This window comes from Schistocerca serialis, chromosome 3 (assembly GCF_023864345.2).
Source record: "Schistocerca serialis cubense isolate TAMUIC-IGC-003099 chromosome 3, iqSchSeri2.2, whole genome shotgun sequence".
Taxonomy (NCBI): Eukaryota; Metazoa; Arthropoda; class Insecta; order Orthoptera; family Acrididae; genus Schistocerca; species Schistocerca serialis.
Window position 1 is genome coordinate 310,420,255 of NC_064640.1, and position 16,187 is coordinate 310,436,441.

Sequence of the window (16,187 nt, forward strand, 5' to 3'; positions counted from 1 at the left end):
TCAGACAACGTCCGACAAGACGGTTAGTGCTCAAACTATACGAAATGTGTTGAATGAGGCTGACATGCATGGACGTTCTCCCAGGAAAAAGCCATACATATCGGAAATTAACCGGCAGAAAAGCCTGCAGTTTGCCAAGGACTACATCAGCAAGCCGATGGAGTTTTGGAACACTGTGATATTTAGCGACGAATCGAAGTTCAATGTGTTCGGATTTGATGCAAGAAAAAAGTTTGGCGCCGTGGGGGCGGTATCATGGTCTGGGGCTGTATGGCGGCGTCCGGCGTTCGAAATCTAGCTGTAATTCCACGGTTCAATGGATCATGTAAGATACATCGACGTGTTGCGAGGTAATTTACACACTAGTGCACAGACATTGGGCCTTACTGGGGTGTTTCATTTCCAGCAAGACAACTACCCAAAACATACCGCCATGAAAAACCGGAAGTGGTTACTGTACAATGCCCCCAGTAGGGTTCTAACACCACCTCAGAGCCCTGAGTTGAACCCCTTTGAGAACCTGTGGGCTCATCTTAACACACAAGTCAGAAAAAGGCGTCTGTTCGGTAAAAACGACTTGGAGAAAGTGCTCCTGGAGGAATGGTCGAAAATTACCCCTGATATCGCCCGGAATTTAATGCAAAGCATTCCTAGGTGTTTACGTGCTGTTATAGATGCTAAAGGGATCCACACTAGCTATTAGAAGGTAATCATCAATGAAGAAAACGAACGAACACACTGGCCGATTCATACGCGTGTGCAAATACTTTTTTGGATGCAGAAGAGCGATGTTTATTTTCATAGCACTGTATGTTACTTTACGGACAGGTAACCTATGTAATGAAAGGTGGCACGTGTCTGGGTTCTGTTCTGAAATATATGTTTTGTTTAACCTACAACCACTAAAATGTAACTGTGCCAATATTTTTTCGTGCGACTGTACGTCACAGTAAGCAAGAGGAGGAAAATGGGTGTAAGACAACTACAACTGTGGTATGAGCACTGCTTTTGGCCAATAGTTGGTCAAAATAACTTGCTGTTGTTTGATTCTTGATCTGCGAATAAAAATCATGCTCCTTTAGAGCAAACTGTCCCTCGTGAAAAGTGAGTGACATTGCAGTTCATACCACCCGGAACCACTGGACAAATTCAGCCTCTGGATGTTTGTATTTTTCCGTGCCTATAAAATATGTTATCGCACTGTCTGTAGCTACGCCTATTTCGCGATAAGCTCCACGACAGACTGTTTTACGTTCGGTTACATGCCATCACATTCCATCAGTTCTCATCAGCCCTCTACACCAATATGATTCTATGTTCATTCTTTGAGAGTGGAAACCTGGTTGAACGGCCTGCACGGTTTGCAATTCCTAAGGAGTTCGCCTTCGATCTTCATGGTGCGAAGGGGTTCGCGATGCAACTTAATGGTTTATTTTGAACATTTCTTGAATACCGACGACGTCCACTTTGTGAAGTGTAATACGTACCTCCCATAGAAGGTTGATCGCGGTACCTCTTGGACACTCATTTTCTGTCGCCCTGATGCACACGACAAGTCATTAGCAGCTACCACTTTTCCTGTCATAATTGTTATCACATCACCTAGAAACGACGGAGAGACTCCGTCCCCGCCGCAGCCGCAGTGGTCCACAACCCCACGACGACCACCGCAGTCCACTTCACCCCTCCGCCGCCCCACGCCGAACCTAGGGTTATTGCGCGGTTTGGCCTCCGGTGGACCCCCCCCCCCCCCCCCCCCCAGGGAACGTCTCACACCAGACGAGTGTAACCCCTATGTTTGCGTGATAGAGTAATGGTGGTGTACGCGTACGTGGAGAACTTGTTTGCGCAGCAATCGCCGACATAGTGTAGCTGAGGCGGAATAAGGGCAACCAGCCCGCATTCGCCGAGGCAGATGGAAAACCGCCTAAAAACCATCCACAGACTGGCCTGCTCACCGGACCTCTACGCAAGTCCACCGGGCAGATTCGTGCCGGGGACCAGGCGCTCCTTCCCACTCCGGAAAGCCGTGCATTAGACCGCTCGGTAACCGGGCGGGCAAATGATCCTTACTAAAGATTGAAGTTGCGTCCTCGCACTCAAGAGGTTGCTTGTGAGCGCTGCGGGCCGTGGCACACTCGAGAGGAGAGAGGGAGTGCTTACCGAGCGGCGCGCTGCAGCAGCAGGCGTCGTGCAGCAGCTTCTCGCTGCAGTAGCTGTACACGGAGGAGTCGCACAGCGGGCACCGCCGCCTGCCCTCCGCGCCGACAGGGCCTGAAACCAACATGTCAGCAACATTACCTCCAGCTCCGTACCAGATAACAACTATAGTGTCACAAAATTGAAATTTGGTATAGATAAAGAATTTTCAACCAGTCTAAGGCCAATACCAATCTTTCGACATGAAGATGATCAGTATCGTCATGATCACAGATCGACAACTAAAGGGCTTATTTCAATAGTGGTACAAGTCCATTACCTCCACTTTTCTGCCTATAATGCTTCTGAAATTAATGATCCAAACAAACGGAAAGAAAAGTTCATCTCTAGCAAGAAGCCATATGCTTGAATATTTCTGGTATCTCAACTGCAGATTTTTCAGTGCTCATTTAACTTTAGGACTCGGTATCTCAAAATCAACAAAAATGGACTTGCACCACTATTGAAATAAGCCCTACAATTGGTCTAAAGCGCGTTCATTTCAAAATAAGTCTTTATCACTGTGAGTATCCGCATGTTGCAATCCACATCCCTGAATCTCTAAGAGATAAACGGTTCAAATGGCTCTGAGCACTATGTGACTTAACATCGGAGGTCATCAGTCCCCTAGACTTAGAACTACTTAAACCTAACTAACCTAAGGACATCACACACATCCAAGCCCGAGGCAGGATTCGAACATGCGACCGTAGAAGTCGCGCGGTTCCGGACTGAAGCGCCTAGAACCTCTCGGCCACCGCGGCCGGCTCTAAGAGATACAGCTCGCATGTTAACTTCGGATGGTCGACGATCACTACGGAGGTTTTGGTGGCATAGTGTTCAAGCTGTCAATTTGACTAAATACGTAGGAATTACAACTATCAGCAACTTTAATTGGAAAGGCCACATAGATAACATTGTGGGGAAGGCGAAACAAAGACTGTGCTTTGTTGGTAGAACACTTAAAAGATACGACAAACCCACTAAAAAGACAGCCTACATTACACTTCTCCGTCCTCTGCTGGAATATTGCTGCGTGGTGTGGGATCCTCACCAGGTAGGATTGACGGAAGACATCGAAAAAGTGCAAAGAAGGGCAGTTCGTTTCGTGTTATCGCCCAATTGGGGTGAGAGTGTCACTGATATGATACGCGAGTTGGGGTGGCAGTCACTGAAACAAAGGCGGTTTTCTTTGCGGCGAGATCTATTTACGAAATTTCAGTCAACAACTTTCTCTTCCGAATGCAAAAATATTTTGTTGACACCCACCTACGTAGGGAGAAATGATCATCATAATAAAATAAGAGAAATAAGAGCTCGAACGGAAAGATTTAGGTGTTCCTTTTTCCCACGCGCCATTCAAGAGTGGAAGTAGTATCAAAATGGTTCGATGAACCCTCTGCCAGGCACTTAAGTGTGAATTGCAGAGTAACGATGTAGATGTAGAAGTAGAAGTTTATCGTGAGTCTGTCCAATGCAAAGTCCCAAGCTACTGTAAAAAAGCGCAGGTGACTTCTATGAATAAGAAGAGCAACAGAACGGACCCGAAAAATTACAGACCAATGTATGTAATATTGGTTTGCTGCAGAATCCGTCCACGAATCTGTTCGGTTTTAGAAAGCATCGCTCGTGTGAAACACAGCTTGCCTTTTCTCACTTGATATACTACGAACTATGGATGAAGGGCAATAGGCAGATTCCATATTTCTAGATTTATGGAAAGCGTTGCAGGCTGTTATCGAAGGCACGAGCATATGGAATAGTTTCACAGATATGTGAATGGCGTGAAGACTTCTTAAGCAATAGAACCCAGTATGTTGTCTTCGACGGCGAGTGTTCATCAGAGACTAAGGTGTCGTCGGGAGTGCCCCAGCGACGTGTGATACGATCGCTGTTATGCTCTATATACTTCAATGATTTGGCGGACGGGTTGGGCAGTTATCAGCGATTGTTTCCTGATAATACTGTGCTGTAGGGTAAGGTGTCGAAGTTGAGTGACTGTAGGAGGAGACAAGATGATTTAGATAAGATCTCTGGTTGGTATGACCAATGGCAGCTAGATCTAAATGTAGAAAAATATAAGCTTATGCTGATGAGTAGAAAAAACAAACACGTAGTATTCATATACAGCATTAACAGTGTCCTGCTTGACAGAGTCACGTCGTTTAACTGCAATAAGCTGTATGAAATGGAACGAGCATCTGAGGAATGTGGTAGGAAAGGCGAATGGTCGGCTTCGGTTTATTGGGAGAATTCTAGTAACGTGTGATTCTTTTGTAAAGGAGACCGCATATAAAACGCTGGTGCGACCTTTCTTGCGTATTGTTCGAGTGTTTGGGATGCGTACCAGGTCGCATTAAAGGAATACATCGAAACATTTCAAAGGCGGACTGCTAGATTTGTTACTGGTAGATTTCAACAACACACAAGTGTTACGGAGATGCTTCGAGAGCTCAAATGGGAATACCTGGAGGGAAGGCGACGTTCTTTACTAGGAACATTATTGAGAAAATTTAGAGAATTGGCATCTGAAGCTGACTGCCGAACCATCCTGTTAACTCCAACGTGCATTGCGCGTAAGGGCCACGAAGATAAGATACGAGAAATTAGGGCTCATACGGAGGCATATGGCAGTCGTTTTTCCCTCGTTCTATTTGCGAGTGGAACGGGAAAGGAGATGACTAGTAGTGGTACGGGTACCCTCCGCCACGCGCCATTAAGGTGGACTGCGCAGTTTCGATGTAGGTATAGTTGGTGTGTCTGTTTCACCACTGCTCTTTTTTTTTCCAGGAGTCTAGTCCGCTTGCAGTCGTGTCAGGTGTTGGATGTAGATCGTTGCGGATTGTACACAGATGGAAACAGAATACACTGCGAAACGCAATTAAAGGGTCACCTTTTCGAAACACCGTAGCTGTCTCCCTCTGCGACACATAAGTTTGAAATTTGGTCAAAGCTGCCAACGACCTTCCCCTGCAGTGGTGTGAAAGTAGCACATATGAGGTATAAGCCATCGAATTGCACCCCTATACTGCCCAACGCCACAATAGGCGTGCCCAAGATGGAGAGGTCGTCACAACCCCTATTGGCTACAACGTCGACTACGCTCAAGATCCTAGAGTCTAGCATCACAACTTCCTCTGGTTTCGGCTCTTGAGGAAGAATGGGCTATTTCTTCGCAGACATTCATACACGTCACCGGAGGTGTCCCCATCAGAGTGCAAGCCATTTTGAAGGAGAAATGTCGACACACCATGTATTAATGTCAACCAACAGGTGTCTGGATACTTTTGAACAGAAAGTGTACTATAGGAGTGAGCTTGCTTGGTACGAGATGAAACTGTTGGCAGGAACGCTGCTCACACAATGGAGTACTACAGGAGGGCCGCCGTCCAAGACTTGAACAGCAACTTACCATCACGCTGTGGGCAGCGTGCCAAGAAACGTCCAAGCATAAAACAATGTATGGGACTGAATTGGATGTTACCTAGCGGCAGATTTTGGTTTCCAAAAAATCTGCATGTGTGAACAGGCTGCCTCTATATTTGTTGTTGCCATATAATTTTGTTTTTATTTCACAGTAAAGTTATTTTTATAATTTTTATAAGGCTTATTCTTTCATTACGTGCTTCCTTTGTATTAACACTCACATACGTTCGCAAATATGCAGCTGATTCAAAACTATTTTCAACTGCTTATTTTTCCAAGATGTTAAATCATCTGCATCTGCATCTACATGGATACTTTGCAAATCACATTTAAGTGCCTGGCAGAGGGTTCACCGAACCACCTTCGCAATTCTCTATTATTCCAATCTCGTATAGCGCGCGGAAAGAATGAACACCTATATCTTTCCGTACGAGCTCTGATTTCCGTTATTTTATCTTGGTGATAGTTCCTCCCTATGTAAGTAGGTGTCAACAAAATATTTTCGCGTTCGGAGGAGAAAGTTAGTGATTGGAATTTCGTGAGAAGATTCCGTCGCATCGAAAAACTCCTTTCTTTTAATTATTTCCATCCCAAATCCTGTATCATTTCTGTGACACTCTCTCCCACATTTCGCGATAATACAAAACGTTCTGTCTTTCTTTGAACTTTTTCGATGTACTCCGTCAGTCCTGTCTGGTAAGGATCCCACACCGCGCAGCAGTATTCTAAAAGAGGACGGACAAGCGTAGTGTAGGCCGTCTCCTTAGTAGGTCTGTTACATTTTCTCAGTGTCCTGCCAATAAAACGCAGTCTTTAGTTAGCCTTCCCCACAACATTTTCTATGTGTTCCTTCCAATTTAAGTTGTTCGTTATCGTAATACATAGGTATTAAGTTGAATTTACGGCTTTTAGATTAGATTGATTTATCATGTAACCGAAGTTTAACAAGTTCCTTTTAGCACTCATGTGGATGACCTCACACTTTGTTATTTAAGGTCAACTGCCACTTTTCGTACCATTCCGATATTTCTTCTAAATCATTTTGCAGTTTGTTTTGATCTTCTGATGACTTTATTAGTTGATAAACGACAGCGTCATCTGCAAACAACCGAAAAAGGCTGCTCAGATTGTCTCCCAAATCGTTGATATAGATGAGGAACAGCAAAGTGCCTATAACACTACCTTGTGGAACGCCAGAAATCACTTCTGTTTTTACTCGATGACTTTCCATCAGTTACTACGAACTGTGACCTCTCTGACAGGAAATTACAAATCCAGTCACATAACTGAGACGATATCCCATAAGCACGCAATTTCACTACGAGCCGCTTGTGTGGTACAGTGTCAAAAGCCTTCCGGAAATCCATAAATGCGGAATCGATCTGAAATCCCTTGTCAATAGCACTCAGCACAAAATGTGAATAAAGAGCTAGTTGTGTTTCACAAGAGCGATGTTTTCTAAACCAATGTTGGCTGTGTGTCAATAGACCGTTTTCTTCGAGGTAATTCATAATGTTCGAACACAATATGTGTTATAAAATCCTGCTGCGTATCGACCTTAACGATATGGGCCTGTCATTTAGTGTATTACTCCTACTACCTTTCTTGAATATCGGTGTGATCTGTGCAACTTTCCAGTCTTTGGGTACGGATCTTTCGTCGAGCGAACGGTTATATATGAATGTTAAGTATGGAGCTAATGCATCAGCATACTCCGAAAGGAACCTAATTGCTCTACAGTCTGGACAAGAAGACTTACTTTTATGAAGTGATTTAAGTTGCTTCACTACTCCGAGGATATTTACTTCTACGTTACTGATGTTGGCAGCTGTTCTCTATTCGAATTCTGGAATATTTACCTCGTCTTCGTCTGCGAAGGCATTTCGGAAGGCTGTGTTTAGTAACTCTGCGTTGGCAGCACTGTCTTCGATAGTATCTCCATTGCTATCGCGCAGAGAAGGCACTGATTGTTTCTTGCCGTTGACATACTTCACATCCGACCACAATCTCTTTGGATTTTCTGCCAGGTTTCGAGACAAAGTTTTGTTGTTGAAACTGTTACATTGAAGTCCGCGCTAAATTTCGAGCTTCTGTAAAAGATCTCCAATCTTGGGGATTTTGCGTCTGATTAAATTCGGCATGTTTGTTTCGTTGTTACTGCAACAGTGCTCTAACCCGTTTTGTGTACCAAGGAGGATCAGCTCCGTCGTTTGTTAATTTATTTGGTATTAATCTCTCAACTGCTGCCGATACTATTTCTCTGAATTTAAGCCACATCTAGTCTACACCTATTTTATTAATTTGGAATGAGTGGTGATTGTCTCTCGGGAAGGCGTCAAGTGAATTTTTATCTGCTTTTTTGAATAGGTATATTTTTCGCTTATTTTTCGAGCATTTGGTAATTACAATATTCAATCCCGCTACGACAACCCTGTGTTAACTTGTCCCTGAAATCGGTTTTGATGCTCGTTAATAGCTCACGATTATTTGTTGCTAAGAAGTCGAGTGTGTTTTCACAACCGTTTACTATTCGCGTGGGCTCATGAAATAACTGCTCGAAATAATTTTCATAGAATGCGTTTAGCACAATTTCGGATGATATTTTATGTCTGCCTCCGGAATTAAACATGTATTTTCGCCAACATAGCGAGGGTAAATTAAAGTCACCACCAACTTTTATCAAACTGAACAAACGAAGAAAAATAATGAAAAAATCACAGTTCGTGATTTCCTTTTCTGTGTTCGTGACTCGACGTCTGTTTAAAAACCGCTGGTAGCAATATTCCGATTTTTACGAAACGCCACTCGAGGACTGCGCCTTAGTCCTGTTCCGACCGTCGCCTTCTGCGGCCTACGAGGCAGTATGAGGAGCGATCTATGATCATGGAACGTCTGATCAGTATGCCACCACTCCCTCCAGCCATTATTGCCAGTAAGTGAATCTTGATGGACCTGCTGCTTCTTCATTCAAACAGCTCTTCATCTGGCCTCACAAGACTGAGACCTCTCTACGTCTGAAAAAATGTGTGAAGTATCGGAAATCGAACCCGGGTTCTTCCACGCTGACGGCAGAGACGCTAACGATTCGGCTCCGGAGGCAATCAACCCGACTTTTATTTAGATGTAAATCAGTTCGAACACGTCGAAAATTCCGTACGAACATTTCCAACCTTTAATTGACGTTCTGCACATTTAAGTGTTATGCAAAGTGATTTTACTTCTACCAAGGAAAACGAAAATTTTCCCGGTGCATAAGAGCGGTAGGCCACCCACAGTGCGGATCCTGCGGCTTGCAGCTTATCTGATGTGTGGGGACTGTTATGACATTCTTTTAATAGATAATTTTCCAAGGTGTCTTGTAAGCAGACTGAACTAGCCAGATGCCTCGCATGATATACAATTGCGGAGGATGTTCTCTGAAACCTTGACAAGCAAGAAACCTGTGTGAGCTGTTGCATCAACCTACTTAGATGAGCTACTTCGTGCATCACAATCGGCAAATTTTTCCAGTGTAAAAATACTATACACCTTTCGCAGTTTTTAACTAACTTGAAGAGCCACCGACAAATAAATACAAAATACTTCAGAATTTCTAGGGGCGTAGACTTTTCTACCAGCTTTCTTGGCAGCCGTACCCCTTAGAAGAAACTTTCATTAAATACATCACGTTCTACAAGGAGAGGTTAAAACTTGGTGCCAGCGAATATCGTACTTCTTTCGACCATCACGAAGCGAGACGTCAAGCTTAACGGTCTTTCAGTGGATCACCATCAGTAGTGAGCGCTCGTCCACCGAGAGACATTTAAGAGAAATCCATGACGTAATTCAGGACAGGGATGGACATTGTGCTCTTCACCACATCAGAGGAAAAATTACTGGTTGAACACAATGCGAAACTAAAAATGACCATCGTACAAGTGATCTGCGAAGGCAGTACTTTATTCGCCAGGGAGTGCAATAGTTACGATTTAATGTGAATCTGAATAAGTGATATTTCTCGTAGCGATCGTCGGTGAACACTTTGTGTTGCCTCTGATGCATTTTGCTTACCTTTTTTTAAGATCGTCATTATTTCACAAATCATTCATGAAACTCGAAAATGGGTATTTTCAGTGAAAGGGGTAAGTGAAACTTCATACCTTGATTTGTTGCATTCGTATAGCTTAACGTGTGCTACTCCGTTCCCCGTGCTCGTCTAATGGAGACCGTCAGAGCAGAATTGCATTTGCTCACCTTTCCGTCAAGGCAACAATGGAGCACGAGTACCGTACGATCGGCATCAGGACATCGCAGACTGAAGTTAGGTATAAATCTTTTAACGAACAGAGAATTTCTTTGACTGCCGGTTGCAGAAGACGCACAGAAAACGGTAAGTCGCTGTAATGTCCTACTCAGTAGTGAAGACAGAAATAAGTGAAAATGGGCTTTGATAGGTCCGTCGTTTGGTCATACCCATTTGAAATTTCGGAATGGGTTTTCGGAATGGTGAAATTCATAGGAGAGTACATCTATTGAACTCAGCTAGTTCATTTCAGAATCGCATCTTTATGAAAACGAGCTGCCCACAGTATTATGACAAAATCACCTATTACATTCTATCATACTGATGATTCTCCAAATGAAGTGATCGTAAAGAATAAAGGCATTGGAAATAATACCATATGAATTTTGAAAATCCATGTAGAAGTTATGGATGAATCATTTCAGACGTCCCTGTAACCTTTCAGTCCAATAATTGATATCGAACGTGAAAAATGGGCTGGGAATATCACCAACAAAAGAACAGTATACAGGGTGATCAGAAACAGGCTGAAAAGCTTGTGATGGTGTTGCAGGGGAGGATGTGCTGAGAAATAATTTTTAAGAAAAAATTCGATACGTTGCTCCGTTTCCTAGTTATTTAACATTGAAGTTAGGCGATCGAGTCGTCGTGTGCGCAAATTCAAGCAGCCTGCCAGAAGCAGTGTCGCCAAACGTGTTCTTCGTTTGGTTTCCTCAAACCGAACAAACGTACTTTGGCTCACCTAGCTTAAATTTATCACTTTCAAAAAGCGCACATTTTAATGGTAAGAACACTTCATAAGTGGTAACTCACGGACCCATAGAAGTCCGAGCATTACCGCATTTCAGCGCTTTCAAGTGCTTTAATTTGCTCTTGCAACTACCTGATCGAATAAGTTAAACGGTAAATAACTCGAAAACCAGACGTACGTACACCCTAAAGAGATGTCCACAACAAATAAACTTGTCAGTTCCAACGTGGATAAAAAATTCCCCTCTGTAGCCATTATTCACAATGTCACATTGAAAAAACCAGAAGAACGGTGAAGAAGACAGCACTCAGCAATAAGAATAACGTCAGGGATATTAGACGTAGATCGGCACAGAGACAGAGAAAGATAAGGAAAATACTTTGAGGAAGAGCACAAATCCTTAGAAAAGCGCAGACACCGCTAATAGAACAGTAGGAGCTGTAACGTGAATATCGCAAGAGAAAGAGTGTAAACGCATCACACAGTTTCGCAGAACTCCCAAAGTTAACCGAGTGAGATGGCACACTGCTAAATGTCTGAACTCGTATTCTGGAGAAGTCCGTCCAGCTATCCATATTTAAGTTTTCCGTGCTTTCCCTAACTCAAATGTTTAAATGGCTCTGAGCGTTATGGGACTTAACATCTGAGGTCATCAGTCCCCTAGACTCAGAACTACTTAAACGTAACTAACCTAAGGACATCACACACATCCATGCCCGAGGCAGGATTCGAACCTGCGACCGTAGCGTTCGCGCGGTTCCGGACTGAAGCGCCTAGAACCGCTCGGCTACAACGGCCGGCTTCCCTAAATCACTTAAGGTGATTTCCTGGATGGTTCATTTCAAAGTACATGGTACCGATTTCTTCTCCGGTCAATGCTTGTGCTCCGTTTCTAATGACCTCGTGGTCGACATGATGATAATTCCAAACCTTTCTTTCTTCTTCCTTCCTTCCTTCGAGCTTTCCTTCCTTCCATCCTTCCCAGAGACATTAACACAAACACCACTAAGATTTCCAAACAATTCGATACTAAACGAAAATAAGAATGAGATAATGTGGGAAAAACGATCTTAGAGGGGGCGGACACTGAACACAGAACAGAGATGAATAACAATACCTTTTACATGGAGAAAAGGTAACGCAAACTCACATGTAGAAAGAAGGGAACTAGAAGAATGACACAAACAAAAGAGAAGAAGAATAAGGAGCAATCAGATTTGACATTTACGCTGGAGTCGTTACAGGACAGCTAACTAAGCGAAGAAATGGGGAATGGACAGCTTGCAACGAGACCGGCAGTAGACTTTGCTCAGAAGAAAGAGAAATTCTTGAACATAAAAAGAAGAAACTATTAAAGTTCACAAGTGTAGTTATAAAGAAGAACAGACCTCGAACAGGAAAAGAAAATAGAAGAAAGAGGACTGCACGAGCCATATGTAAACGTGAGAGTGTGTCCACAGACCGCAGGTGATCAAAATGTTCAAATGTTAACTGCTAAGGTGATCAGTCCCTAAGCTTACACACTACTTAACCTAAATTATCCTAAGGACAAACACACACACTCATGCCCGAGGGAGGACTCGAACCTCCGCCGGGACCAGCCGCACAGTCCATGACTACAGGTGTTATATACATAGTTCCACGTATTCAGCGCGTACACAAATTTCCCACTAGAGCGCGCCCCGCTAAGCACAACAGCGCAGGCGCAGCGCTCGTTCGTCTCCGCACTACGAGATGGCGCTGCCTTAGAGACAGATCAAATTCTGCTTCCGCCGATCCGCGTATTAATATGTAATGCAGCCAATGAGATTGCTGCTAACGTAGAACCTTTTCTCCTCGCGGATCACACTCGCACAGTGATACCTGAACGTGCGAGGTATTATAATGAGTGTACAGACCTCCGATTACTCAGTCTGCATTTGACTGCACCAGTCTGTACCAGTCTACACTAGCCTGTACCAGTCTGTAGTCAAGTTTCAGCCTGCACCTAATAAGAGTACCATATTCCTGTACATAGCCACGAAGATAAATGTATAGGCACTTTCGTCAAGTATCAGAGATATGTGAGAATAAGATTAACGTACCAAGACCGAAGGAACTTCAGATTGTCAATTGTAAACAGCATCCAGAATCAAGTTATGTAATGTCTATGCTTTTTATTATTTTAATAAATGTGTGTGAAAATTAATCAAGTTCTGTTTAAAGTTGGTCACCGTCAATCTGCTACTCTAAGCGCGCAAGTGGCATTTCTATCGTCTGACCTAACGGCAGAAGATAAACACGCCACGATAGGACCACGAGACATATTGCTGACACTCGCCTACTTCGTTAGAGCGACAAGTCAAATAATCTGATGGTGTGTGTACCGAAGGTCTTACAGTACGCACACCACAGCAGGTGATCAGGCCGACGGCAGACCGCAAAGTAATATTTTTTTTTCCTTTGTTGAATTTCAATGGTCCATCCGGGGCGGGCTGGCAGCAGCATAGGCGCCGCTCTTCAGCCTAAATTAAACTATGTACCTCATTATCACTATGAAAGCAGCAAAAAACTGTCAACATGATGGGCTCACCCGGCAGAAGGCCCTGTGCCCGAACACAAGGACGAAACCCTCAGTTGAGATTCTGCTCAGCTAGGTTAAACACATGCAGGATTCGCAGTGGAGTCAAAATGATTTGTGTAGATGAATATTTGTACGCAGTATCGGTCGCGGTTTCTTTGCTACAGCAAGCATTCCGTGGAATACCAAACGACATACAGAAACCACAGCGAGATAAAATATCGCTTGGTGGCTCTGCGCGCACGTCACGCGGTACCGTGTGATTATAATTAAAGTGCAACTATTCACAGAGGTCCAGTGTGCCCTATCATTGTTGTATGGCAGTGAAACTTGGACGATATTCTAATGCGTTAATGCGTTTACGCTGGAAAAAAATTGGTTCCAATTTGGCCATCAGATGCAAATCTAGCACTGTGAATGGAATAAAGATGTATGGAATGTTTCCATATTATGTAACGGATTAGGAACGGGGCATGGGCAGAAAAGGTCAAACAAGTAAGAAAGGTATCTTGTTGATTCTACTATTAACCGCCCCTTGCACAGTTTATTCAATATGAGCATCAAAGACGTCGAGAAAATGCTATACAGCGCCAGATTTGCACTGGTAGCCAAAGTTAGAAGTAATTTTTTCGCAGTAACACATTAGCTTATATACCAAGCTTCGGTGGCATACTATGATTATAACCCAAACTGGATCTCCGTGAGTAGCTGCAATTCATCTACAACCACCCAGTATATAATAGCGTTCAAGCTGATGTCTTGACACCGAATTCGCCTGATCTGGACCCGGTGGAACACATCTGGGACGTTATCGAGCGCCATCTCCGCGCCCACTAGACCCTCTGCCCGTAGTAATTTACGAGATGAAACTGTTGGCAGGAACGCTACATCTGGAAACCTATCAAGGACCTGTCGAATCCTTGCCACGCAGAGTCACTGCTGCATTGAGTTCCAAAGGTGGTTCATTCTGTTAAACAGGTGGTCATATTTTTTTCGTTCATCATTGCATATGGGTAGGAAGTAATAGAAGACTATGGTAATGAATGCAGTACTCACACAGCTGTTTTGGCAAGCGATGACGAAGGCCGAAATGATAGAAAACGGGCTCGGAATAGCTTATGGGATGGACTGAATTCGAACCATCAACATTTACACCTCATCATGGAACCAAATGAGCGAAAATCGAATTATATTATATAGAATCGGACGACGTAGTCAACATGTTGGGGAAAAACTGACAGGAGGGGATCTCAACATTGTATTATCACCTAGAGATCAAACAACTAATTACAATAAAGTACTAGATTATCCCATATGGACCTACATTTAGAGAGTATATGAAATGTAAGCCAGCACAGCAGGACCAGAGTATACCTTTGTAACAGACAAGTAAGCAGGATATATAGGATATAAGAAGCTGGTAAACCAAGGGAAGAACTGATAAGATGCCTCTAAAGCTTCTCGGACCGCAACACTTACCATTTTAAAGTCAATCCGTAATGCGAACAAGTCTACAGGGGGTGGAGATATCGGAAACAATGAACAGCAGTTTTAAAATAAATGAGGAAACAGCATCAGAAGCATGTGTATCTCACTCTGAACACAATTAAAAATCAAATGAATAGCCACTGAAAATTTGCCAAATGGTGGTTACAATGCGCGAACCATATAATTTGAAGCATATGATCAACGTGATAGTTGAAGTGTGGCAAAACATAACGATCTAATTCAGATCACTGAGAAATATGTATAGCATAATAATGTACTCCAATATTCTAACAATACAAAGAAAATGAAACCTGAATTCTTAAAAGTGGGGAGGAAGTTTTTTCTACGCGAGAGAGAAAGCAAATTTTATATGCACAAAAGAAACCACATCCACCTTCTATCTGTTCAAAGAAATTAGTAATGCAAAGAAGAAATCCGTTACGAACTAGATACTAAGGACAGGATAACAATTCAAATACAAGAGGATGTACTGCAAACCATTCTAAATACGAAGTTTGACTGAAAAGTAATGCCTCTACCTTCGTAATTCTTCAACAGTTGGTAGCACTGGTATGCGGCAGGTACTGGCTTGTTCCGTAGCCTCTTCAGTTCCAGCTGGCGGGAAGCCTTAGCACTGAATGATTGTGTTGTTACAGGGTAAAGTATGGAACGCTGCGCAGACGGTTGGTCAATGCGATTTAAGCAACGTGCAGTCATTGAATTCTTGACAGCAGAAGGTGTCATCCCAAAGGAGACTCTTCAGAGAATGAAAGCAGTTTATGGTGATTGTGTTGATGTGAGTACTGTGCGTCGTTGGGCTAGTAGGTTTAAAGATGTTGAGGCGGGAACATCTGACTGCGTGACGAACAAAGAGTTCGACTTCCTGTGACAGCAACTACCGAGTTTCACAAGCAAAATGTTGACAGATTGATTCAGGACGATCGTCGTATCACTCAGAGAGAAAATGCAAGCACAATCGGCATTTCACGTGAACGTGTGGGTTACATTATTGCTTTGCTTGGCTGTTGGAAGATCTGTCCGCCCCTGGTAGCTGAGTAGTCAGCGCGAAGGAATTTCATACCTAACGGTCTGGGTTCGATACCAGGCTGGGTTGAAGATTTTCTCCGCTCAGGGACTGGGTGTTGTGTTGTCCTTATAATCATCATTTCATCCCCATCGACACGCAGGTCGCCGAAGTGGCGTCAACTCGAAAGGCTTGCACCAGGCGAACGGTCTACCCGACATGGGGCCCTAGCCACACGGCATTTCCATTTCATCAGAAGATCTGTGCTCAATCAGTACCCCGGATGCTGACTCCTGAAATGAAAGCACACAGACTTGAAATTTGACAGGAACTGCTATCGCGTCACGAGAATGAAGGTGACGCCTTTCTCCATGCAATTGTGACAGGAGATGATGAAGACATTGACAGAAGTGTGAGACTGTGGTTGTGGATTCAGAGTGTTGACTGCTTCCGTGAC

At 43.6% G+C, this 16,187-nt stretch overlaps 1 protein-coding gene across 1 annotated transcript in view; it reads right to left on the reverse strand.

Moving 5' to 3' along the window:
- LOC126471596 (uncharacterized) overlaps positions 1-16,187 on the reverse strand; it is a 100,852-nt gene that overhangs the window by 43,298 nt on the left and 41,367 nt on the right. The window contains exon 2 of the mRNA XM_050099832.1: positions 2,164-2,274. Coding sequence (XP_049955789.1) covers positions 2,164-2,274 — 111 coding nt within the window. The remainder of the gene's footprint in view (positions 1-2,163; positions 2,275-16,187) is intronic.